The sequence below is a fragment of the Diceros bicornis genome, chromosome 20 (assembly GCF_020826845.1).
Source record: "Diceros bicornis minor isolate mBicDic1 chromosome 20, mDicBic1.mat.cur, whole genome shotgun sequence".
NCBI classification, from domain to species: Eukaryota; Metazoa; Chordata; class Mammalia; order Perissodactyla; family Rhinocerotidae; genus Diceros; species Diceros bicornis.
Window position 1 is genome coordinate 6,731,984 of NC_080759.1, and position 25,201 is coordinate 6,757,184.

Consider the following 25,201-nt stretch of genomic DNA (forward strand, 5'->3'; position numbering starts at 1 on the left):
AGCCCCAGTGAGTACTAGAATCTTCAGTCACTAGCTTTTTTCCTTGGGCTAGGGAGGCACTGGGCAAGAAACTAACCTCAGAGCTGGACGGGCAGAGCCAACCAACTAGCTATGTGACCTGGGTGAGTTGCCTTCCCTCTTAGCCATACTCATGAGGCAAACACAGATGCCGAATTAGGGCGTGTCTGACTCCTCTATGTATTTGTGTGTCCAGCTCCAGTCAAGTCGGGGGTGAGAGAGGTGGAAACAGCTCCAACTGTGGTGCAGCTGTGTGGCAGGGGAAGTCAGACAACATGAGATGGCCTCTCTCAGTCACCGATTATTATGTGCAGAATATGATCACACAGATCCCCCTCCACCGTGGGTTTGTGGGAGAAAATGAAAAATGAGGCCACACGGCCATTCCTAAAACTGCTGTCAAGGAGGAAGAGGTTAGAGGTAACTGCAAAACTGACCATGGCAACTATTGTGTCTAACATCATGCATTTCCAGGGCCGGCCCCGTGGCTTAGCGGTTGGGTGCGCGCGCTCCACTGCTGGCGGCAAGGGTTCAGATCCCGGGCGCGCACCGACGCACCGCGTCTCCGGCCATGCTGGGGCCGCGTCCCACATGCACCGGCTAGAAGGATGTGCAGCTGTGACATACAACTATCTACTGGGGCTTTGGGGGAAAAAAATAAATAAATAAATAAATTATTTAAAAAAAAAAAAACATCATGCATTTCCTAAGCTTTCTATGACAAGAATGAGTCCAAGTACTTGAAAGCTTAAGGGAGATAACAGGATCCATCTATATGCTGTCTACAAGAGACTCACTCTAGATATAAAGACACAAATAGGTTGAAAGTAAAAGGACGGAAAAAGATAATTCATGCAAATAGTAACCAAGAGAGAGCTGGGATGGCCATACTGGTATCAGACAAAATAGACTTTAAGTCAAAAAAGGCTACAAGAGACAAAGAAGGACATTATGTATTAATAAAAGGTTTGATACTCAAAGAAGATATAACAATTAAATATATACACACCTAACAAGAGCCAAGATATATGAAGCAAAAACCGAAGGGAGAAATAGACAGTTCTACAATAATAGTTGGAGATTTCAATACCCCATTTTTAATAATGGACAGAACATCTAGACAGAAGATCAATAAGAATACAGAGGACTAAACAATACTATACACCAATTAGACCTCACAGACACAAACAGATCACGCAAGCTAACAAAGGCAGCAGTCTTCTCAAGTAAACATGGAACGTTCTCCAGGACAGATCATACGTTAGGCTACAAAACAAGTTGCAATAAATTTTAAAAGACTGAAATCCTACCATGTATCCTTTCTGATCACAATGGAATGAAACTAGAAATCAGTAACAGGAGGAAAACTTACAAATATGTGGAAATTAAACACACTCAAACAATGAATGAGTCAAAGAAGAAATCACAAGAGAGGTTAGAAAATACTTAAGATGAACACGAAAGCACAAAACACCAAAACCTATGGGAGGTAGAAAAGCAGTGCTAAGAGGTAAATTTAGACCTGTATGTGCATATATTAAAAAATAAGAACTCCAGGGGCTGGCCACGTGGCATAGTGGTTAAGTTCAGTGCACTCTGCTTCAGCGGCCTGGGTTTGAGGGTTTGGTTCCTGGGTGTGGACCTACACCACTTGCCAGCGGCCATGCTGTGGCAGCGACCGACATACAAAATAGAGGAAGATTGGCACAGATGTTAGCTCAGAGTGAATCTTCCTCAGCAAAATAGAAAAAAGAACTCCAGTCAATAACCTAACTCCACCTTAAGGAACTAGGAAAAGAAGAGCAAACGAATTCCAGAGCTAGAAGAAGAAAGGAAATAAAGATTAAAAAGGAGATAAGTGATATAGGCAATAGAAATACAATAGAGAAAATCCACAAAACCAAAAGATGGTTTTTTTGAAAAGATCAACAAAATGGACAAACCTTTAGATAGACTGCCTAGGAAAAAAAGAGAGAAGACTCAATTACTAAAATCAGAAATGAAAATGGAAATATTACTAATGACTTTACAGAAATAAAAAGGATTATAAGAGAATACTATGAATAACTGTATGCCAACAAATTACCTAGATGAAGTGGGTAAATTCCTAGAAATGCATAAACTACCAAAACTAACCCAAGAAGGCACAAAAATCTGATTCGACTTATAAATAACAAGTAAGGAGTCGAATCAATAATCAAAAACACCTCAACAAAGAAAAGTCTGGAACCAGATGGCGTCACTGATAATTCACCTTTTAAATGTTTGGTAGAATTTAATACCAATTCTTCTCAAATTCTTCCAAAAAATTAAAGTAGGGAACATTTTCTAACTCATTCTATGAGGTCAGAATAACCCTGATAACAAAGGCAGACAAAGACACAAGAAGAAAACTATAGAACAATATTCCTTATGAGTATAGATGCAGAACTCTGCAACAAAATACTAGCAAACCAAATCCAGCACCATGTTAAAAGGATTATTCACCACGACCAAGTGGGATTTATCCCAGGAATGCAACATACGAAAATCTATATACCTAATACTCCACATTAATAGAATGAAGGGAAAAAACCACATGATCATTTCAATTGATGTAGAAAAAGCATTTGAAAAATCTAACACCCTTTCATGATAAAAACACTCAATAAACTAGGAACAGAACGGAACTTCTTCAACATAAAACACACAGCAAACATCATACTCAATGGTAAAAAACCAAAATCTTTCCCGCTAAGATCAGGAACAAGGCAAGGATGCGTGTTTTTGCCACTTCTCTTCAACACAGTACTGCAAGTTCTAGCAAGAGTAATCAGGCAAGAAAAAGAAGAGGCATCTAATTGGAAAGGAAAAATAAATCTGTCTCTATTTGCAGATGACATGCTCTTATATGTAAAATACTCTAATGAATCTACAAAAAGACTGTTAGAGCTCATGAATGAATTCAGCAAAGTTGAAAGATACATAATCAACAGACAAAAATCAGTTGTATTTCTATACACTAGAAACAACCCAAAAAGGAAATTTTAAAAACAACTCCATTTACAATAGCATCAAAAGAATAAATCACTTAGGAATAAATTTAAAGAAGAAGGTGCACGACTTGTACAATGAAAACCACAAAACACATTGAAACAAATTAAAGAAGACCTAAGTAAATGGAAAGACATCCTATGATCACAGGTTGGAAGACTTAAATATTGTTAACATGTCAATATTACCCAAAGTGATCTACAGATTCAATGCAATCCCTATCAAAATCCCAACAGTGTTTTTTGCAGAAATGGAAAAGCTCACCTGAAAATTCATATGAAAAGTGCAGGGACCCCAAATAGCCAAAGCTTGAAAAAGAAGAACAAAGTTGGAAGACTGACACTTCCGATTTCAAAGCTCAGTAATCAAAACAGTGTGGTACTGCTATAAGGACATACAAACCAGTAATAGAATAGAGAGCCCAGAAATAAATCCTTACATCTATGGTCAAAAGATTTTTGACAACGGTGCCAAGACCATTCAGTAGAGAAAGAACAGTCTCTTTCTTCAACAAATGTGCTGCGACAACTGGATCTCCACATGCAAAAGAATGAAGTTGGACCCTTACCTTATATTATATATAAAAATTAAATCAAAATGGATGAAAGACCTAAATTTAAGGGCTAAAACTATAAAACTGTTAGAATAAAACATTGGGGTAAATCTTCATGACCTTGGATTTGGCTATGGTTTCTTACATATGACACCAAAATCAAAGGCAACAAAAGACAAGAATAAATTGAACTTCACTAAAATCTAAAACTTTTGTGCATCAAAGGACACTATTAAGAGGGTGAAAAGACAACCTATACCCATCAACTGATGACTGGATAAAGAAGATGTGTGTGACAACACAGATGGACATTGAGGGTATAATGCAAAGTGAAATAAGTCAGAGGGAGAAGGTCAAATACCGTATGATTTCCTTCATTAAGTAGTAGACAATAACAACAATAAACAAACACATAGAGACAGAGATTGGATTGGTGGTTACCAGAGGGGAAGGGGGGAGGGAGGAGGATGAAAGGGATAATTCGGTACATGTGTGTGGTGATGGGTCGTAATTAGTATTTTGGTGGTGAACATGATGTAATCTATGCAGAAATAGAAGTATAATGATGTACACCTGAAATTTTTACAATGTTAAAAACCAATGTTACTGCAATAAACAAAAAATTTAAAAAAAAAAAAAAGATTAGTTTGAGAACCCCCCCCAAAAAAAAATCGGATATATTAGACTTAAATATGCACTAAAAAAAAAAAAAAAAGAAGATGTGGTATGTATATACAATGGAATACTACTCAGCCATAAAAAAACAGACAAAATCGTCCCATTCGCAACAACATAGATGGCCCTTGGGTGTATGATGTCAAGCGAAATAAGCCAGACAGAGAAAGACAGACACTGTATGATTTCACTCATATGTGGAAGATAAACTAACACACGGACAGAAAGAACAGTTTAGTGGTTACCAGGGGGTAGGGGGTTGGAGGGTGGGCATAAGGGGTGAAGGGGTGCATTTATATGGTGACTGACAAATAATAATGCACAACTGAGGGGCTGGCCCTGTGGCATAGCAGTTAAGTGCATGCGTTCCGCTGCTGGCAGCTGGAGTTCGGATCCCAGGCGCGCCCCGATGCACCGCTTGTCAGGCCATGCTGTGGCAGCGTCCCACATAAAGTGGAGGAAGATCGGCACGGACGTTAACTCAGGGCCAGTCTTCCTCAGCAAAAAGAGGAGGATTGGCATGGATGTTAACTCAGGGCTGATCTTCCTCACAAAAATAAAAAATAATAATAATGTACAACTGAAATTTCACAATGTTATAAACTATTATGACCTCAATAAAAAATAAAATAAATAATTAAAAATAAGACAACCCATAGAATGAGAGAAAATATTTGCTAATCATACATCTGAATAGAGGGTTAACATCCAGACTATATAAAGAACTTCTACAACAAAAAGACAAACAACCCAACTGAAAAATGGGTAAAGGAGCCGGCCCCGTGCCTTAGCGGTTAAGTGGCGCACTCCACTACTGGCGGCCCGGGGTTCGGATCCCGGGTGCGCACCGACGCACCGCTTCTCCGGCCATGCTGAGGCTGCGTCCCACATACAGCAACTAGAAAAATGTGCAACTGTGACATACAACTATCTACTGGGGCTTTGGGGAAAAAAAAGGAGGATTGGTAATGGATGTTAGCTCAGGGCCGGTCTTCCTCAGCAAAAAGAGGAGGATTAGCATGGATGTTAGCTCAGGGCTGATCTTCCTCACACACACACACACAAAAAAGCTGAGGATGTGGATTAACTGGAAGCCTTAAGCACTGCTGGTGGGAACATAAAATGGTGCAGCTCCTATAGAAAACAATTTGGCAGTTCCTCAAAAAGTTAAACATAGAATTAACCATATGACCCCGTAATTCCATCCCTAGGTACATACACAAAAGAATTGAAATTAGGGATCCAAAAAGCAGCTGTAGGCCAATGTTCACAGGAGCAGTATTCACAATCACCAAAAGGTAGAAACAACCCACGTGTCTATCAACTGGTGAATGGATGAACAAAGTGTGGTACATCTGTACACTGGAATACTATTCAGCCATAGAAATGAATGAAATTCTGATTCATGCTACAACACAGATGAATCTTGAAAACATTATGCTCAGTGAAAAAAAGTTGAGATCCTCCTGACAGAGCCTGGGGGAGGGGGTCAACCCACCTGACAGAGGCGAGGGAGAGGCATCCACATCTCTCTGCACTAGCTCAGCAGGTGGGAGCTCCACTTTGTCCTCTTCAGGCCCCCACCGGCTCTTTCGCTTCCTCTTCACAGTGGCTGTGGTAGCTGGCTTCCCAGGGGCAGCTGGAGCTGGGGTGACAGCGGGCGCAGGGGCAGATAAGGTGGGGCAGGCAGTGGGGGGCATGGACCCCGACGGGGTCTCAAGAGGGGATTTGCGCTTCAGGCCGAAGTCGAGTGCTGTGGGGGTGCCCACGGGGCCAGCCTTGGCTTTGCGGAACTCTTCCAGCTTCTGGCGGTAGTACTTGTACCCTTGGCTGTTCGGTTCGTACAGAAAGCTAAAAAGGAGAGCGGGGGGCACATTGTCAGCTGGACCCCAGCCCTTTGCCCCTGAGCAGCTTGGGCCTTGTGCAGGCACGCCCAGGTAGGCCAGGGTCACTTCAGGTTCATGTCAGGGTCAAGGTCTCCACCACGACCTCCTGCCCTGCCAGGCCTCAGAGGCTGCTGGCTCTGGTGGCCCAAACTTGAGGAACAGTGTGACATGCCCACAGCCTGTCACAATGCTGTTTCCGTGAACCAAGGGCCACTCTAAGCCCCTACCCCATCTTTATCAAGCACCCATTACAGTATCATTGATCCTCTGCTTTGAAGGAGAACGGGCAGGCTCCCTCAGACCTTCCCCAGGATCTCTGGGGCTTCTTCCCCTGCCATCCTAGATGAGCACATCGGTGCCTTCAAACCAAGAAATCCTGAGTTTCGAGAAACACCTGACACCAGAAAAGGCAGGATTTGTCCTGAGCCTGACAGCTTGACACATCTGTGCTTCTCTCTGATGCCACCTTGGGAGGCATCAACAGCAGATGGAGCCAAAACAGAGACAGTGAACATCGGAATGGACAGGGAGCTGGACTCCAACCCAAGGGCAGAAGCCCCTGCCTCACTGGAAGCCACGGGTCCCCTTAGTCCCCTCCAACCCCAGCCCCAAGCATGGAGCAGGAGGTGCCGGGTTCAGAGCTGGCAGAGGCCGCAGCTTCCTCTGCATCTGCCCAGCATCTCTCAGACTATGCATCTCCAGAGCCGACGGTCCACACAGAAGAAAGAGTCACAGCCCAGTTCCACATAGCAAAACCTGTGCACAGCATGGGTTACACGGCCGCAGACAAGAAGGGGCTAGATCTGCGCTCATGAACCTGTGCTACAAAAGCAACATGTGGGCTCAAGGATGCTGTAAATTCCTTTTGTATAAAAGGAAGACAGTAGAAAGAAACCCCACACACTATTTCTATGTGTCTATGTGAGAGCCAGAAGAGGCGTGGAAGGACCCCCAGCCGTGCTAACACTGGTACCAAGGGTAGGAAGGAGGGATGAGCAGATGGCGGCATCTTCTTTGTAATCCTGGGTCATGGCACAAACATGTACACCCTTCAGAAAACCCAGGGAGGGAGATTTGTAAAAATTCAAAGGAAGAAATATCATATAATCATTAATCTTCTAGTCAGTCTAACACAAAAAGAGAAAAGACACAAATTAATATCAGAAATGAAAGAGGAGACATCACTACAGAGCTCATGGACACTAAAAGGATAGTAAAGGATTATTATGAACTCTATGTCCACAAATTTGATAATCTAGATGAAATGGACCAATTCCTTGAAAGACTCAATCTGCCAAAACTCACACAAGAAGAAACAGACAATCTGAACAGGCCTATTTCTATTAAACAAATTGAATCAGTAATTAATAACCTCCCAAAACAGAAAGCACCACACCCTGAAGAGTTCACTGGTGAATTCTACCAAACATTTAAGGAAAAAATTACACCAATTCCCTACAATCTCCTTCTGAGGATAGAAGCAGAGAGATACTTTCTAAGTCATCCAATTACCCTAATACCAAAACTAGACAAAGACATTGCAAGAAAAGAAAACTACAGACTAACATCTCTCATGAACATAGATGCAAAAAACTCAACAAAATATTAGTAAACCGAATCCACCAATGGATAAAAAGAATTATACACCACGAACAAGTGGGATTTATTCCAGACATGCAAAGCTGGTTCAACATTTGAAAATCAAGCAGTGTAATCCATCACATCAATAGGCTAAAAAAAAAAAAAAATTACATGATCATATCAATAGATGCAGAAAAAGCATTTGACAAAATCCAACATCCGTTCATGATAAAAACTCTCAGTAAACTAGAAATATGAGGGAACTTCCTCAACTTGATAAAGAACATCTACAAAAAAACCTACAGCTAAAAAAAAAAAAAAAAAAAAAAAAAAAAAAACCTACAGCTAACATCATACTTAACGCTGAGAAATTTGAAGCTTTCCCACTAAGAACAGGAACAAGGCAAGAACAGCCCACCTCACCAATGCTTTTCAACATTGTACTGAAGTCCTAGCTAATCCAATAAGATGAGAAAAGGAAAGGTATACTGATTGAGAAGGAAGGAATAAAATTATCTTTGTTTGCAAATGATATAACTATGTAGGAAAAATAGATGCAAGAATAGATTAAAAAAAAGCTATTATAGCAAGGTTGCAGGACAGGTTAATATACGAAAGTCATCACTTTCCTACATACTAGCAATGAACAAGTGGAATTTGAAATTAAAAACACAATACCATTTACATTAGCAACGCCAAAAATGAAACACTTAGGTACAAGTCTAACAAAATATGTACAAGATCTTTATGATCAAACTACAAAACTCTGAGGAATGAATTCAAAGAACTAAATAAATGGAAAGATATTCCATGTTCATGGATAGGAAGAGTCAACATTGTCAAGATGTCAGTTCTTCCCAACTTGATCTCTAGGTTCAATGCAACCCCAATCCAAATCCCAGCAAGTTATTTTGTGAATATTGACAAACTGACTCTAAAGTTTTATCTATTCTTTCAAAAAAAAAAAAAATATATATATATATAGTCAACTGATATTTGACAAAGGAGCAAAGGCAATAAAATGGAAAAAAGACTCTGGTGCAAAGACTCTGGTAGGGAATGTTGATAATAGAGGCGGTTGTGCACCTGTCGGGGCAGAGGACATATGGGAAATCTCTGTACCTTCCCCTCACAATTTTGCTGTGAACCTAAAACTGCTCTAAAAAAAATAACATCTTAAAAAAAAATTGAGACAAAAACAAGGAATTGTTCAAAGAGGAAAGCAAGCAGTGGCTGGATTTCAAACAGGTGCTTGGCAACCAGGAAGGGTTGGACAAGGATTTAAGGCTATTTGGTTCCTCCAAGAAAAGCCGACCTGGCGGATTCACCCACTGTGCAGGTGGGCAACTCCTGACAGGGTGGGTTTCCTCTGGGCTCACAGGCCCCTTCCTGGCCTCAGATGCTGGTTCACATTGAGCCTTCTCCATGATGCTGCCCCGAGAGGCAGTAACCGGGAGGCCCCTGTGAGTCTGTGTGTCTGTGAGGGGGGTAACAGCTGCCACCCCACCGTGTGCCTGGGCACATGTGCAGGGGATTCTACAACAAAGAACCCCTCTGGTAGGAGTGATCTCGTCCCCCAGGTTAACCAAAGTTAACATGTCCAGTCTTTTTCTTCAGTGCAGATTTATTTGAACAGAGCTGTGATTCTCTTTTCTGTATCTCGATTTTAAAAAAATTCCTTAACCTGACAATATAAGGCTTTCCCGTGAGAATGCAGTGGAGTGTGGTGGCAAAAAGTACCTCCACCAGCTGGCCTCTTGCCTCGGTTTCCTCACCTGCAAAAGGCCAGCATGCCAGGTTGTTGTAAGGAACCATGTGGCTCACATGGGTTATGTTAGAGCTGCAAGTGGCCCGCGGTGGGTGCTGTGCTGCCTGCTACCATGTGCCTTCCCATGGCATTGATCCCACCAGAGAGCTGCAGTTATAGGTTAGCCCACTGGCACTGGCATTCAGTGTGTGACTAATTTTTCATGACTAGGGACAGTGCTTATTATTTCTGGCGATGGCACCTCAGAAGTGGGATGATGGTCAAAGGAATGGAAGTTTCCAACTTCTTTATAGACGAGCACAGTTGTTACGGATTGTTTCCCAAAACAGAGAGCCACCAGGGTGTGCCAGGCCTACGTGAGGACTCAGGAGGGCAGGGAAGGGCTGAGAGCAGTAGGAACACGAGGTGGCTGTTGGATCTTGGGGAGAGGAGCTGCCTCACACCTGACCACATGTGGAGATTAAACAGTCTGTTTGGTGCGACCCTGCACGCCTTGGCCAGGCCTAGACAACTGATCATCTCCCATTCATTCCTCCCCAAGGTGTGGAGTGCCAACTGTGGTCTGGCTCTGGCCTAAGGCTTGAGCAGGGGGATGAGCTCCCCCAGAGCATACCGCTCACCTTCAGCCACTTCTCCTCTGGGAACCCCAGACTCCTTCCTTGCCCCCCGCATTCACCCCCTGGGCTCCATCACGGCCACAACTGACAAGTTGGGTGTCCACCAGCAATGTCCCTATGCGGGGGGGACAACCACACAGAAGGCCCAGAGCTACCTGCGCCAACAGCATCTCTCAGTTATGACCCCAAGGGAAAGGCTTGGCCAGAGCCGCTGAGGCCTGGACCCCTCTGACCAGAGAGAGCCCCCTGGGCTTGGGCCTTGGATGGAATTCCATAATCTTGCCTGCTTTTCCTAAGATAGATTTTTGCAGTCAGCTCTACTTATCTTGAGTGACAGGAAACTAAGTTTCCTGTTTAAATAAACTTAGGTAAACGAAAAAACAAAAGGTGCAGCAATTTAAAGTAGACTATTATGTAAACACTAGTTTGGGTGGTGCAGAGTGGTGGCTGATATGATGTTGTTAGGAGATCCCAAGTGGGTCTCCCGCCCAGGCAGACCACTCCCGTTATCTCCAGACTCAAACAGCCTACGGCCCCCATGAGGGCTCCGGGTCACCCAGGCACCAGACGCAGGGACACCTGAACCCCCCAGCAGCCCTCCCCACCAGCCTCCACAGTTCCACTGGCCCCACCTCCTGATGGTTCCCCTCAACCTCCATCTGCCTCGACGTGGAGTGTCTGACCACCATCCATGACTGCAGCCAGTGACCCCGGAAGCACAATCAACCCCGTCACTCCCTACGCAGCCCTTCCAAAGGATATCAGTAAACACTTGAGCCCTGCAGGACGTGGCCCTGCCCAGCTCCATGGCCTGTCTGCACCACACCCTGACGCTCATCCTGCACCCCAGCCACGCTGGCACCGTGCCTGCCATCTGCACTGCTTCACTTCCCTCCGGACACCCTTTGCTTTATTCTGCATCTAGCTCACACCGGGACTCACGTGTAGTAGATTCAACTGGCTGCCTCCCCAGCATCCATTCCCGCTTCCTTCTTCCTGAGTCCCTGATGGCATCTAGAGCTGCTAAATGAACCAGCCCAGACTGCTGCTCTTGCACTTTTTGTTACGTGTGCCATCACATCTCACTGAGTCGGGACTTGTGTTACTCATGGCCAAGAGTCCTCGTGGGTGCATCACTCCCACACCAGGTTCCGCATCCACCTCACAAGCCTCTGCTGGTTCCACCCTGCAGCAGCAACTGCCCCCCCACCACCCCACCACCCACCAACCTCCCCCCGCAAAGAGGAGGTGCTGAACCTGTCCAATGAATGAATCAATGGGTGAACACAGACCCAGCCTGAAGGGCTCGGATGTGACTGCGTGGCTGAGGAAAGCTGGGAGGCAAGGCTTCTTGTCCCACCCTCTCCGTGGAACATGCACACAGGCTGGGAGTTCCCACTCCTCAGAGCCTGAGGTACCACATTCCCTGATTTCTTGCCATTCCCCTCATCATAAAGAGGGGACCCTAAGAACACACACAGCGAACAACGGTTCTGGGAGTTTCTGCCTGAGAGCCTGGCCTGCTCCCAGCCTGGGGCTAAGTCTCTGTTACAAAGGGAGCCAGGCGAGTGCTAGAGACTTTCTCCATGAGGCACCTGGCAAACACAAGGCCTCAAAGGCTCCTGTACGCCTGCCTCAGCGATGATTCAGGGCACCAACGCGCACTTGGGGAATGCCCAGGGGGTGGTAGAGCTGGGCTCAGGGGTCAGAAACTCCTGGACCTGAGTCCCAGCACTGCCAACTTCTGGCTGTGGGACCCTAGCACGTCTTGGGACCATGCTGAATGCGTTCCCTCAGCATGGGGGGCTGTGACCAGGGTGAGGGGGTCACCTCCCCGGTAGCTCCCGCCCTTACCTGAATGCCTGGTTCTCACGGTTGTTCTGGAAGGCAATGGTTTCCACCTCAGGACCCCCATCTGCTATGAACCTGGCCAACTTTTCTGCAAGGTTCTTGGCCTCTTCATCCTCTGGGGGTGAAACTTTAAGCAGGCTGTCAGTACTGAGCTCAACTCACCACACCCAACAGCCTAATTTCTGCTAAGAACCCCACAGGCAACAAGAGGGGTTTATTTTAGGAACAATGCAAAGAAAAACAGGCAAACGGGAATCAGATTACTGCACTGGGACTGAACACCAGAGTTAACATTACAACATATCTCGAGCCCCCACCCCCTTGCCCCTTCCCACCCCTAGGTCTCGGGGGGCCTTGGACACACCCTGGGACACAGGAACAGAATGTGAGGGAAGGTCCGGGTCTGGGCTGGAGGGGAGATGGCAGTCCCCACCTCAGTCTTTCTGCCAGGTGCTGCCCCCCAGGGTTACAGGGGGCATGGGCCTGGCCCTCCTCTCCAGGGGAGAAGGTCAGGATGAAGGGCCGAAGGCGACAGATACAATGAAGTGACCTATGTTCAGAGGTCACATGTTCAAAGGCCCCCGTTCAGCCTAAACATCAATCTCCTCCCTACCCTCCCCCTCTTCTCCTGCACCTGGCTGGGATTTTACTTCATCACAGCTGGAGACCAGCTAGCATTCCTCCCTCCCCACACTCATCCCACCAGGATCTCACCAGCTGATTGTTTCTGTCCTCCAGGCCCCCCTCCCCAAGTGTCAGGCACTACATTTGTCCCTAGGTGTTCTCTGTGCCTGGCATGCAGCTGGTGCTCATCAACACTTGTTAAAATGACCATGAACCAACAGGCAAGTGTTCCAACCCTCGGCCCCCTTTACAGGTACAGGGCTGAGTTCCTGGACACGACCTTGACCTTGGCCCTCAGACTTCCCCACTCCTCAGAGCATTGGAGAGGAGGGCGATACAGGCCCAAACGTGACCCCAGCTACCTGGGAGGCATAGACCTGGGCCGTTGGCACCACCCCACACCACGGCAGCCTCCCAGGAACGCCCCATGGGGCACGGTTTGTCCACACACCTCCCCAAACCTCCCACCCTCTCCACCCACCTACCTTTCTGACAGGCTGCCTGCAACTTCTGTGCTTCCTTTCTTATCTCAGCCACCTTCTTTCTGTAGTAGAGGAATTCCCTGCTATTCTTATCATGCAAAAACCTGGAGAGGAGTTTTGAAAAAGAGAGAGAGAGGAAGATGAGTAACGAGGACAGGTGGACCTGTGCAGCTTCTGAAGACATGTTGAGCAAAAGCAAGCTGACAAACAGAGACGTCTTGTCCGGCCCAAAGTAAGTTTCTGCACAACACGGGAGCCCCTTGCAACCTCTGGTGTAAATCAGAAAGCATCTGGAACAGCGTCTGGCCCATGCAAGCAAGCACCCAGCCCCAGCCAGCCTCAGTTGCTACTACGGTTTCAACAAGAACGTCTGCACATACTACCATGCGGCAAGAACATTAAGTAGCAGTGGCCTTACCCTCCCAGAAATACTTACGAAAATGCCGGGTTATCCTTGTAGTTCTCCATAGCTACTTTTTCTAACTCGGGGCCTCCTTCTGCCACAAACCGGGCCAATTTCTCTATCACTTTCCGAGTCTCGGCTCCCTCTGGGGGTGAAACTTTAAGGAGGCTGTCAGTACTGGGGTTCAACTCACACACCCCACAGTCAACAGGCACACTCTCTCTACGGACCACAACGACAGAGGGGTGGGGGGAGAAGAGGGTGAAATGCGGGAGGTTGTTGGGCGTCCTGAGTCCATGCACACAGCACTGTGACGAGCGGGGAGTCGGTCTAAACAGTCTTTGCGAGACACACTGGGCGGGAGAGAAGTGTGTGAGCCTCTGAGTTTGAGCCGATCCCCAGGCTGGGGGGACACGTCGGAAATCATTGCCAGCCTCCCCCTTTTTTTTGGAATGCTTCTTTTATTTACCAGTGTTCAGTATAATAAATTGGTTCCCTTTTGTCCTTCAAAGATGACAAATTCTTTTTTAAAACATCATTACAAACTCTGATTTAAACACATCGGGTGGGTTTCAATCCACTGCAATTAATGTCATCACAGAAGCTCAATCGTCCCCTCTGTGGCCGGTAGAGCCTCTTCAAGCTGGCTCCTGAGGTTTTTGGGCATGACCCCAGGCGTCTCTGATGGCCTCCTCGCTATCTGCTGGGACAGGATGCTCCAGGATCATTTCATGCACTTCCTGCCCAGGCCTAGAGCCAGTCATTTCTCCAAGAAGTCCTGGTTTCGGTGAGTAAGTGTTTCCAGACCACCATCTGGGCGCTAGGGACGCTCACTGCAACGGGCTTAATCATTACCTCAGGGCCTTTTCAGTGAACAGAGCTATAAAGATATATTTTTGTATTTGTATTAGCCTCTGCTTTGAGCCATGTGGAACTTGCTTTTGTATTTATCGCTGGCCTGTTTCTGAAGCCATCTGTCAGCCACTATACAGCTCAGGTCCCTTTTAGAAGGATAACTCCCAGGAGAAATTTCTCACTGTCAGTCAGTGCCTAGGAACGTTTGCTCCCTTTGGTAACAGGGCTAGACACTGAGCCTGCAACCAGCTTATTTCCCTGATTGCTTGGGCTGCCAGGAAGCTTGGGGTGGGGGGGCCCACCACATGCTGCTTGAGGAGGAGCCTCAAGAGGTCCCAGGGACATTCTGTACCCACATTTCCCCCTATCCTCGCCATCCTCCTGTGGGCCTAGCAATGACCCTGACCTCATCTCTGTTTACAAGCACAGCTGCTTTTCTGAGGCCACATCAACAGCAGGCCATAACAGGCCTCAAGAGCCTTGAGATACCTGCTGCCCCTCACAAAGCAGTGATTCCCAGCAGGGTACTCTCAGAGCTGCCAGGGCACCTCTCTCAGGAAACACCACCTTCCCTGGCTCTGTTCTGACTAATGCTCCAAGGTTCCAGGTTGGCCACTGGTCTGCTCAGATGCATGGCCTGAAGCCAGCACCCTCATCCAGAGCAAGGGGTCTAGATGTTGTCATGGCATGACCATATGGTCACTTCAGCCTATCCTCACTGTCAAGGTGACATGTCCGTGCCAGCCAGCCTGGAGCAGAGGTGGTTCAGGCCCAGGACTCCACATGGCTCAGGTGGCACTGAGGCCTCGTTATAACCGTGGACGAGGCTGGAAGCACTAGGAGGGCTGCCACTGCCACCTTCTGCCCTCCTACCCCATGGGGCCTGGACTAGCTCATCCAAGGCCAACAACCACCCTTCCCTGGGCAGGAGAGTGCACCCTCCAACCTGCAGGCGTGTACCTCTGGCCCAAACTGGTGGAGACAGATAACCTGCATGGGAGAGCAGTGCCTCTGGGCCTCAGAGGGCTTGGAGGGTGCGTGCCAGGCTGGGAGCTTCGGAAGCTCCTCCTCTCTTGTTGGACGAGGAGGTACCAGTGAACACTCCCCTGAGAATGCCCCTGCCCTGGCTGGAGACCAGCCCCCACATGAGTGAACAATGGGTCCCACAGCTCCCAGGATGAAGCCCACACGCTGCAGCCCCTCCATGCTCCCCTCCCACCCCTCCCCACCCCTTCCTTCACCTCTCTCACCCCAGAGGGCCCCACCCTGGTCCTCGGCTCAGCCCGGAGACCTGGTGGCTTCCCCGTTTGCGGTCCCAAGCACCCACACCCCTGGCCGTGCTTTTCCCACTGGCTGTGACCCTGCCCACGGAGCTGGAGAGGTGGTGGTGGAAGCACCTTACCTTTGATCTCCAGCCACTGCTCGTAGTCCTCCTCCTCATCCTCGTCGGGAGACTGGAAGACGCTCGGGCGGCTGGCCACAGGCAGCTGCTTGGCATGCACATAGTTCTTCACCTGGCCTGGTGGGCTGCTGATGAGGGGGGGCCTCTTTGCAGCACGGGGGAGCACGCGAGGCGGGGCGCTGGGCACACTGGGGGGGGCATCTTGGGAAGGAAGGAAGGATATCAGCACTCAAGGTCTGCAACACACGTTTCTCCGTCTTCCTGCCTAACCCGTGTGCTGTGAGACTCCCGGGGGCTGAGTCCTTGGCTTCCGGCCCAGTGCCTCGCGGGTGGTGCACGCTCAGAGAGGACGCCAGCCCCATTTTACTGATGAGGACATTGAGGCTCAGAGATGCATGACTTTTTGTGGTCACTCAGCCCAAGGAGGACAGGCTGTGGCTCTGCAGGCAGCAGCTCTGGCCAGAGGCTCCCCTAACGCCTGTACCCATAGCCCAGGGATGCAGAGGCTCTGCCAGATGAGACCTGAATCCTCGCACCCAGTTTACAACCATTCCCTCTGTCAATGGCGAGCTGACGCCAGCCTATTTGGAGCTTTTCAAACATAGCTGGTGACCTGAGACCCTGTCATGAAGGGCTTATACAGGCCACCCTCCTTCTCTGTGGGCAAATTTGGCCTTGGGTTAACTCTTTTAGCTGTTCCAGGAAACCTGACAAAGGTCAGCTGTTTCACCAGCAACTTTCTCAAAGTAAAAATGAGCTTTTACTAGTAAATTGCACAACCATCGATACGGATGGGTTCCCTGTGGGTGGTGATTCTCACAACTGGCATGTCCCATGAGGCCCCTATGGGGCAGGCAGCACCCCCGTCGGTGGATGGGGGTCCCCGTTCCTTGCACCTGCGGCATGCTTACTCATGGCCCCTACTCCCCTGGAGTGAAACCTGGCTTATCTGTCTCCACTCCTACAGGGTGAGCACTTCGAGGGCAGGGTCTGTGCTTTCCCCCTGAGCGTTTAGGATGGCGAAGGGTGGAAGGAGGGCACTCAATGAATGTGGGATGAGAGGAACGAGTCTGAAGAGCGGCCTGCCATTTCTGAGGTGCCTGGGGACCACCACGGGGAGAGAGCTGGCTGGTGAGCCCAAGCAGGAGCTGGGACAGGGGTGACCGCACTCACCTGTGCTAGTCTGTGCCTTCTGCAACTTCAGAAACTGCTGCAAGAAGCTGCCATCGTTGGCAAACTTGTTGGAAATGGAAGAGTTGTGTGCATTCACAATTCTAGACCCAAGACAGGATAGAAAGGGTAAGCCTCAAGTTGGGGGGAGCACGCCTCATCCATCTTGGCCCCACACCCACCCCAGCATTCTTGCCTAGTGGCACCCAAAACCAGCCCCCAAAGATATCTGGGGACTACTAAGTGCACAGGGCAGCCTTCAGAGTAGTAAGTTGGGAACAATTTTGTTCTCGTCAAAGCAATATTACATGTATTGATGTTATCTCTACCAGAATATTGACCCTCCAGGTCCAAATGGCCTCCCGGACAAGACGGCTCAGAACCACCTGCTCTCCTCCTGGACAGCACCTGTCATACCTGTTGTTAACTAATTATCTGGGCTGTTACTGGCTCCCATATCTATCTTCCCAGCTAGGCTTCAGAGTTCTCCAAGGCAGGGCCTGTGTGTCTGTCCCCTTGTGTGACTGCGGCTCTGGGCCTGGGTCAGCCAGCACTTCTGTGGTATCACATGTGCACAGGAAAACACCCAAAGCAATCTCTTGGTGGGAGACTTACAGAGGAATTTTATTTATTATTTTTACTTTCTCTCTTTTCTTTTTGCAAAGTGTTCTACTTTTAAAATTTTTTTAAAAATCTATTTTTAACAAATCAGCACAAAAGCAAACCTAAGGGCCTAAATGTTTAATTCAAATTCGTTTCTCCCTATCATAAAAGTAATAGAGGCTCTTTATGAGCAAATAAGAATGCACAGAAATAGAAAGCAAAGAGAAAACGCCAAAAAAGTCTCATTTCGCAATAACCACTATTAACACCTCAGTATATTTCTTTGATTTGCCCCCTAAATTAAGAAATAGAAGAAAATAAGGCTGTGATCATAGTACATATCCTGTTTCTTCCACTTCCTACCATAACACACCATCCTGCCCCAACCTCAGAAATTCCTCACACATACTGCTTTTCAAGGCTGCACAACATCTTGCCACACAGACACACCCATTAATTGGTAAAAGCTCAGGGAGCCCACAGGTCTAGCCTTTTTCCTTTAAATCCAGTTTTATCCTCCTAAATATCTGTTCTAATGAACTAAAAATGGAAACAACCCAAGTGGTCAACAAGGGGCACTGGTTAAATAAATTATGGGAAATGACGACAGCAGATGAAGCGGCCCTGAAAAGTTAACATTTTAGAGATAAAGCAATCAAGTACAACATTAAATGAAAAACAAAAAGGTAGGCTATAAAACAATATCTACAATATGGTCCTACTTAAGACAAAATATATTTGAATTGAAAATTGTTAGAAAAACCCATCAAAATGCAACCAGCACTTGTCTTGGGGTTGTAGGGTTATAACTGATTTTGGTTTTTCCTCATTTTCTTCTCTATTTCCCAGATTTTCTACCACATATATGAATTACCTTTAATGTTAAAAAAAAAAAAGCCAGTAAAAGTTATTTTATGTGAAAGAGAAGGTTCTGCTGATTACCAGCCTTGGCATTAAACAAGTAGGGCCTTCTGGTGACCCTTGGCCTGTCCTCACACTGTGTGCACCTCCCTCGGGAGGGATGAGAAGATAGGGATGATGAAAGACAAGAAAACATCTGGGGGGCCGGCCCCATGGCTTAGCGGTTAAGTGCACGCGCTCTGCTACTGGCGGCCCGGGTTTGGATCCCGGGTGCGCACTGACGCACCACTTGCCTGGCCATGCTGAGGTGGCGTCCCACATACAGCAACTAGAAGGATGTGCAACTAGGACATACAACTATCTACTGGGGCTTTGGGGAGAAAAAGGGAAAAAAAGGAGGAGGGTTGGCAATAGACGTTAGCTCAGGGCCCGTCTTCCTCAACAAAAAGAGGAGGATTGGCACGGATGTTAGCTCAGGGCTGATCTTCCTCACAAAAAAAAAAAAAAAAGAAAAAAAGAGAAAACACCTCGGGGCAGCAGCAAGTCAGCAAATGAATCCCACTGAACCACCACCTGTAACAAACAGTAGGGGATATTACGTAGCTGTTAAAAATGCTGGCTCTTGAACAGATAAAACGTGGTTCATCCACACAATGGAATATTATTCTGCCATAAAAAGGAATGAAGTCCTGACACATGCTACAAAGTGATGAACCTTGAAAGCATTACGTCCAACGAAAGAAGTCAGACACAAAAGGCCACATATTATATGAAGTATCTAGAACAGGTAAATCCGTGGAGTCAGAAAGTAGATTAGTATTGCCAGGGGCTTGGGGAGGGGGAATGGGGAGTGACTGCTCATGGGGTCGGGGTTTCTTTTCAGGGTGATGGAAATTTTCTCGAATTAGATAGTGGTGATAGTTGCTTGACTCTGTGAATATGTTAAAAGTCACTAAATTATACAGTTTGAAAGGTCAATTTTATGGCACGTAAATTATATCTCAATAAGAATAAATAAAACTTAAAGACTATGAGGGTTATAAAGAGTTGTAATGCAAGGAAAGCCTGTCTTTTAAAAAGTGGGGGGAGGAGCCAGCCTGGTGGGATAGTGGTTAAGTTTGTGTGATCCGCTTCAGGGGCCCAGGGTTCGCAGGTTTGGATCCCAGGCACAGACCTACACACCACCTACCAAGCGACGCTATGGCAGGCGTCCCACATATAAAGTAGAGGAACATGGGCATGGATGTTAACCCAGGGCCAATCTTCCTCAGCAAAAAGAGGAGGATTGGCAACAGATATTAGCTCAGGGCTGATCTTCCTCACCAAGAAAAATAAAGAAATAAAAAGTGGGGGGAAAAGCAGCACATGAAATTGATCACAACTTCGTGAAACAAAGCAAAGACAGGAAGGGAATATATCAAAATGGTTGTCTTGAGACAACTTGAATGTTTCTTATTCAGCAAGAAATTCTAAATTTTGGTGTTCTATGCTTTTACAATGGGGAAAACCACCTTATTTCCAAAGCTACCTGTACTATGCACCCACCCACGTGATGTTCCCTTTCAGCTGCCTGATCCTGGCACCAGGACACGGCTGCCTCCAGGAGACCCTCTTGGAAGCCATCCTCCAGGGCCCGTCTCATCTTGGTCCAAGTTCTTCCATAACCCCAGGGGCAAGAGCTCACGAGCCCATCCACTGACAGATCACTCAACATCCAGTGCCCACATTCCTGAGCACCCTGGTGGTGCCAGGCCCTGGGTTCCAGCAGGAGTAAGATCTAAGTCCTGCCTTCAAGGAGAAGCCACAGACTCTTAAAAAAGGTGAGAGGGGCCAGCCCAGTGGCATAGTGGTTAAGTTCACGCACTCTGCTTCAGCGGCCCAGGGTTCACAGGTTCAGATCCCAGGCACAGACCTATGTACCGCTCATCAAGCCATGCTGTGGTGATGTCCCGTATACAAAATAGAGGAGGATGGGCACAGATGTTAGTTCAGGGGCAATCTTCCTCACCAAAAAAAAAAAAGAAGAGGTGAGAGCTAGGACACAGCTTTGTGAAAGGTTAACATGCTCTACACTTCAGACCACAGAGGAAGGGGCCTGCCTCTCTGATTATCAATGTCCAGCCTGAAATTCTTGGATGCTGTCACTCTGATCACATCACCTGTGCTCAAAACTCTTGGGTGGCCTTAGCATTTCTCAGGACAGGCAGGAGGAAACCCTGCCTGAGCTACCTCCTGCCTACCTCCAGAACAGCCCCTTTGGTGCAGCAGCTCGGGCTGCTTGACACACAAGGGCTCCCTCCCCTTCCTGCCCTCTGCCAGGCAGGCCTTTCCCTGCTTCCTCAACGGGCTGGCTCTGCCTGGGCCTTCAGACTGTAAAGCTTCTTCTGCGCCCCTATGGTGGCCACTGCATCTGGGAACACACTGCTTTAAGTTACCCAGCAGCAGCTCTAGGGGTAGAACTGGCACCCCCTTTGCTAGCACACTGTGAACCAGTCAGAGTAAAAGCAGAGACAGAGTCTAGGTTTTTGCTTCATGCTACACCCCTAGTCCCTGGTCAGCAGTAAATAACTGCCAAGTGAAGGAGTTGGCAGGCCATTCTCTGGGCTCCCACACACCCCTTGTTTCTCTTCTGCCACACTACACCTCTTGAAAGAGAGCACCTGTGTCACTCCTTGCATTATCAGGCTGTGGCCAGGTGCAGGTACACCCTGACTGCTCTCACAAGCAAAACCCTCTGCCCGATGACCCTCTATGACCTCATTCCAGCCTCAGGGGGCACTCACTCGCCAGGATGCGGGGCTTGAGGGCTGGCCATCTGATTCTGCTTGGCTTTCTGCTCCATTTTGGCTTCAATTTCCCGTTTCTTCTGAGCAATGAGCTCTTCCTGATGAAGGATGTTCATGTTCATTTTTCCAGACTTGGGAGGAGCAACCCCAAACCACCGGTTAGCCTTTCCTGGGGAGGGAAAAGAAGCACATCAGAAATCACCTTCGCTCCACAAACATGCACAGCAGCAGCTACAGGAGCAGGCCAGTTGCTGCCTTGCAGCATCTCATATTCAGATTGACATTCATACATCCATTCATTTATTCAGCAAACATTTACCAAACTATGTACCAGGTGCTGTACTAGGTGCCAAACGAGAGAGACGGGGCCTCTGCCCATGTGGGACTCACCTCTAGCTGGGGAGACAATAGACTCATAACAAAAAAGTAGCTGCAAAATCATGATAAGAGCTCTCTGCTGAAAACCAAAAGGGGTGAGAAAGAATAGCAGCAGAGCGCCTATACAGCTAGGGCAGCCAGAAAATAACCATTAGAAGTGGGGACCTTTAAGCTAAAACCAGAAAGACAAAGAGCCAGCCTCCTGAAAAGCCAGATGGGGCACGATCTGGGCAAAGTAAGGAGCAAATGCAAAAACCCAAGGCTAGAAGAAGCCTGGAGCACCCAAGGACCAGCAAGGGTCCAGTGTGGCCAGAGTGGTCCACTCCAGGGATGCGCATGGCAGGGCACAATAGGGAGTCTGGGCTCTACTTTAAGAGCTTTAGGAGGCAACGGGGAAGTATTAAGCTAACAAGATCCAACTGGTATTTTTATTTTTAAGATTATTCTGGGTACTGATTGGAGAGAGTGCATAGGCAGCAAGGAGGCCAATGAGGAGGCTTGCTGGCTCCAAGCAAAAGACAATGTTGTCTTCAGACAAGGATGGTAGCTGTGGAGTTGAAGAAGACATCTTGAAGGTTCCCAGTGGCAATTCGAATAAAATCAAAATTCTGAAAGTTGCTTGTCAAGGCCCTTCCAGGGATGGTTCCCCTCCCCACTTCCATTTCATCCTTGACATTCTTCAAAATGACAAGCCCATCCCACCCCAAGGCATTTGCACTTGCTGTCCCTCCCTCTGCGTAGAAGGCTCTACCCTCCAGGCCTTCCCATAGCTGGCAAGTTCTCATCTCAAACGTCTTCTGCTCAAAGAGGCCTTCCTTGACCACCCAGTATCAGCAGACTCCACCCCCACTCTTTCAGATCATTAAAACCCTCTCTCTGTAAATATTTCCTCTTTGGTGCATTATGTGACACCCTAGCAGAAAATAACCTTTTCTACTAAACAGGGCACTGTTTTGGTTACCACTGCATCCCCAGCGCCTAGCACAGTGCCTGGCACACAGTGAGTATTTGCTGAATGCGTGAATGCATCCCAGCCTAGCGGGGCTAGGGCTGGGAGACAGGGAATGGCAAGCCTTGTAGTGAAGGAGGGGCTCGAAAGACCCAGGCAGATGCGTACAAGAAGTCCGAGAGCATTTCGGAAAAGCAGCTTTTCTAGAAAGCGGGACACTGGCCAGACGGCACCTGCTACAGAGAGGGGCGCGGGACAGCCCAAGGTTGCCGCTGTTTCGGGGAGCGGAGCTCAGGGCAGCCCTCAAGGCGGTTATTTCGGAAAGCGGGCGCAGGGAAGAGCCAGGTGGCGGCCTTTAGAGAGACCCGGGCGCCCTCAACACACCAGGCGGGGACAAGGGCAGCAACTGGGGTCTGGGGTCTCGGGAGACGGGGGAGGTGCAGAAGCCATCGCTTCGGGTCGCCCAAAGGCTTAGGCGAGGGGCCGGCGGGTTAGGGCAGGCCCGACAGGAGGGCAAAGCGGCGACACGGAGCCCAGAAGCCCCAAGCCAGCGCTTGAAGGGAGGTGTGGGCTATTACCTGCAACATCCCGGTTGTCCATCTTGAGACTCATCCAATCCCACAATCCTCCGGCGCCACCTGCGGTGGGAGGAAGGGCCAGTTATACTGCGCATGGCTTGATGGGAGATGTAGTCCGCGCCGGCCAGCCACGCCCCGCCACTGCATGGACACCTGGGGTCTTCCCCCCAGGAACGCAAACCTTGGCCAATCGGCAATGTCTAGTCTCAGTCCCGCAGACTAGAGGCCGTCGCCTTTTCTCATACCTTCCCGGAGCCGCGGCCCTCCAAAAACAAACTACATGTTCCGGGATGCTCTGTGCAACAGCTCTCGCGAGAGACGCGGGGTGCGCCCGGCCCCGCCCCGCGTGCCTGCTTCCGCCTCCCTGCGGCGGCGGCTTGTTGTTGTGGAGGCCAAAATGGCGGCGCAGGCGGCAGCTGCGGCTCAGGCGGCGGCGGCGGCGGCGGCGGCGGCTCAGGCAGCGCAGGCCGAGGCGGCCGAATCGTGGTACCTGGCGCTTCTGGGCTTCGCCGAGCACTTCCGCACTTCCAGCCCGCCCAAGATCCGCCTGTGCGTGCACTGCCTGCAGGCCGTGTTCCCCTTCAAGCCGCCGCAGCGCATCGAGGCCCGCACGCACCTGCAGCTCGGTTCCGTGCTTTACCACCACACCAAGAACAGCGAGCAGGCGCGCAGCCACTTGGAGAAAGCGGTGAGCGCGGGCCGGGCCGCGAGGAACGAGGCGGCGCGGGCTCCTTGTGGGGCCGCCTGTGTTCACGGGCTGCGACCCCCGGCGGGCGGGGGCGCCCAGGCCGGTCCTCGGGGACCCGGGGCGCGACCTCTGCGCGGACAGCGGGACGCGAAGCCGCCTGCCTCTCAGGGAATCCGAGCGCCTTGTCTCGCATCTTAGTTAACGTGTTTGGTGACAGGCAGAGCCCCGCCCAGGTTGCTCCGCGAGTTGCCTCTTCTCAGGACCAACAGGCCCAAATTCTTCAGGTTTTCAGGAGGATATCAACAGGAGGATGCCTGTTGGCTCCTGTGGGAACGCCCCAGTTCGGCCAGTGGGTCCTGCAGCTTCCAGCTCCTCAGGGCTCAGCCCTGGGAGCATCAGCCTGAACGCTCTCTCCTGAAGTGACTGGGGATAGGGGAACCATCCTTTGGGAATCTGAAGCTTGGTCTCTCAGGAAACCTAGGAAGGTGTAACCTTCCTGGACCCATAAGTCTCATAAGGGTCTGGAGGGTTTTGTACCGCTATCAGTAATGCGGAGTGTCATAGATGGGAGGCAGAGACCTAGAGTTGGTGATTTGAAGTCCTATAAAGAGGTGGAACTGAGTCGGGGGTTGGGGGGGGGGTCTGGATTCCAGGACCAGTTGCTCAGTAGGGGCTGAAGGAGGCGGGGATCTCACAGCTTCTACTTTCTCTGTATCCACCAGTGACTTCTTTTCCTGCCACCATCCACCAGTCCATCCCCTTCAAGGGGCAGGCCCCATCCCCCCATCTTGACTTGTGGGATCTAAGTATTCCAAGGAAGGTGGGAAAGTGGCTGTTTTTCTGGCTGTGGAGTGGTTTCTTCTCGCAGCAACACTGCACTCCTGGCAGATCACGCCTCCATTTCCCATTTACCTAACTTTAGTCTACTTAAAGGACAGACTTTTTTTTTTTTTCTTTAGATTTTGTGTGTGTGTGTGTGAAAAGGACTAGCCCTGAGCTAACATCCGATGCCAATCCTCCCCTTTTTTCTTGAGGAAGATTGGCCCTGAGCTAACATCCGTGCCCATCTTCCTCTGCTTTTTTTTTAAATTTTTTTTTGTGAGGAAGATCAGCCCTGAGCTAACATCTGATGCCAGTCCTCTTTTTTCTGAGACTGGCCCTGAGCTAACATCTGTGCCCATCTTCCTCTACTTTATATGGGACGCTGCCACAGTATGGCTTAACAAGCGGTGTGTTGGTGCGCGCCCGGGACCCAAACCTGCGAACCCCGGGCTGCCGAAGCGGAGTGCATGCACTTAACTGCTTGCACCACCGGGCCAGCCCCAAGGAGAGACTTCTTGAATAGAATCAACTGAGATTTTTAGTTTATTGTTCTGAGGTGAATCTGAACCTACACATGGCTAGTAACAAGTTGCCCCTGGAAGATATCAAATCTTTGTT

General features: G+C 48.8%; 2 protein-coding genes across 4 annotated transcripts in view; one reads left to right on the forward strand and one right to left on the reverse strand.

Moving 5' to 3' along the window:
- The window catches only part of SUGP1 (SURP and G-patch domain containing 1), a 28,069-nt gene extending 4,832 nt beyond the window's left edge, over positions 1 to 23,237 (reverse strand). Inside the window, exons 1-8 of the mRNA XM_058563878.1 lie at positions 23,074 to 23,237; positions 21,166 to 21,337; positions 16,922 to 17,022; positions 15,749 to 15,949; positions 13,525 to 13,648; positions 13,092 to 13,192; positions 11,986 to 12,109; positions 5,778 to 6,130 (exon numbers count right to left, since the gene is read on the reverse strand). Coding sequence (XP_058419861.1) covers positions 5,778 to 6,130; positions 11,986 to 12,109; positions 13,092 to 13,192; positions 13,525 to 13,648; positions 15,749 to 15,949; positions 16,922 to 17,022; positions 21,166 to 21,337; positions 23,074 to 23,107 — 1,210 coding nt within the window. The 5' untranslated portion in view covers positions 23,108 to 23,237. The remainder of the gene's footprint in view (positions 1 to 5,777; positions 6,131 to 11,985; positions 12,110 to 13,091; positions 13,193 to 13,524; positions 13,649 to 15,748; positions 15,950 to 16,921; positions 17,023 to 21,165; positions 21,338 to 23,073) is intronic.
- A 221-nt stretch (positions 23,238 to 23,458) lies between these two features.
- The window catches only part of MAU2 (MAU2 sister chromatid cohesion factor), a 29,527-nt gene continuing 27,784 nt past the window's right edge, over positions 23,459 to 25,201 (forward strand). For all 3 annotated transcript variants that reach the window (XM_058563879.1, XM_058563880.1, XM_058563881.1), the window contains exon 1: positions 23,459 to 23,761. In XM_058563879.1, coding sequence (XP_058419862.1) covers positions 23,471 to 23,761 — 291 coding nt within the window. In that variant the 5' untranslated portion in view covers positions 23,459 to 23,470. The remainder of the gene's footprint in view (positions 23,762 to 25,201) is intronic.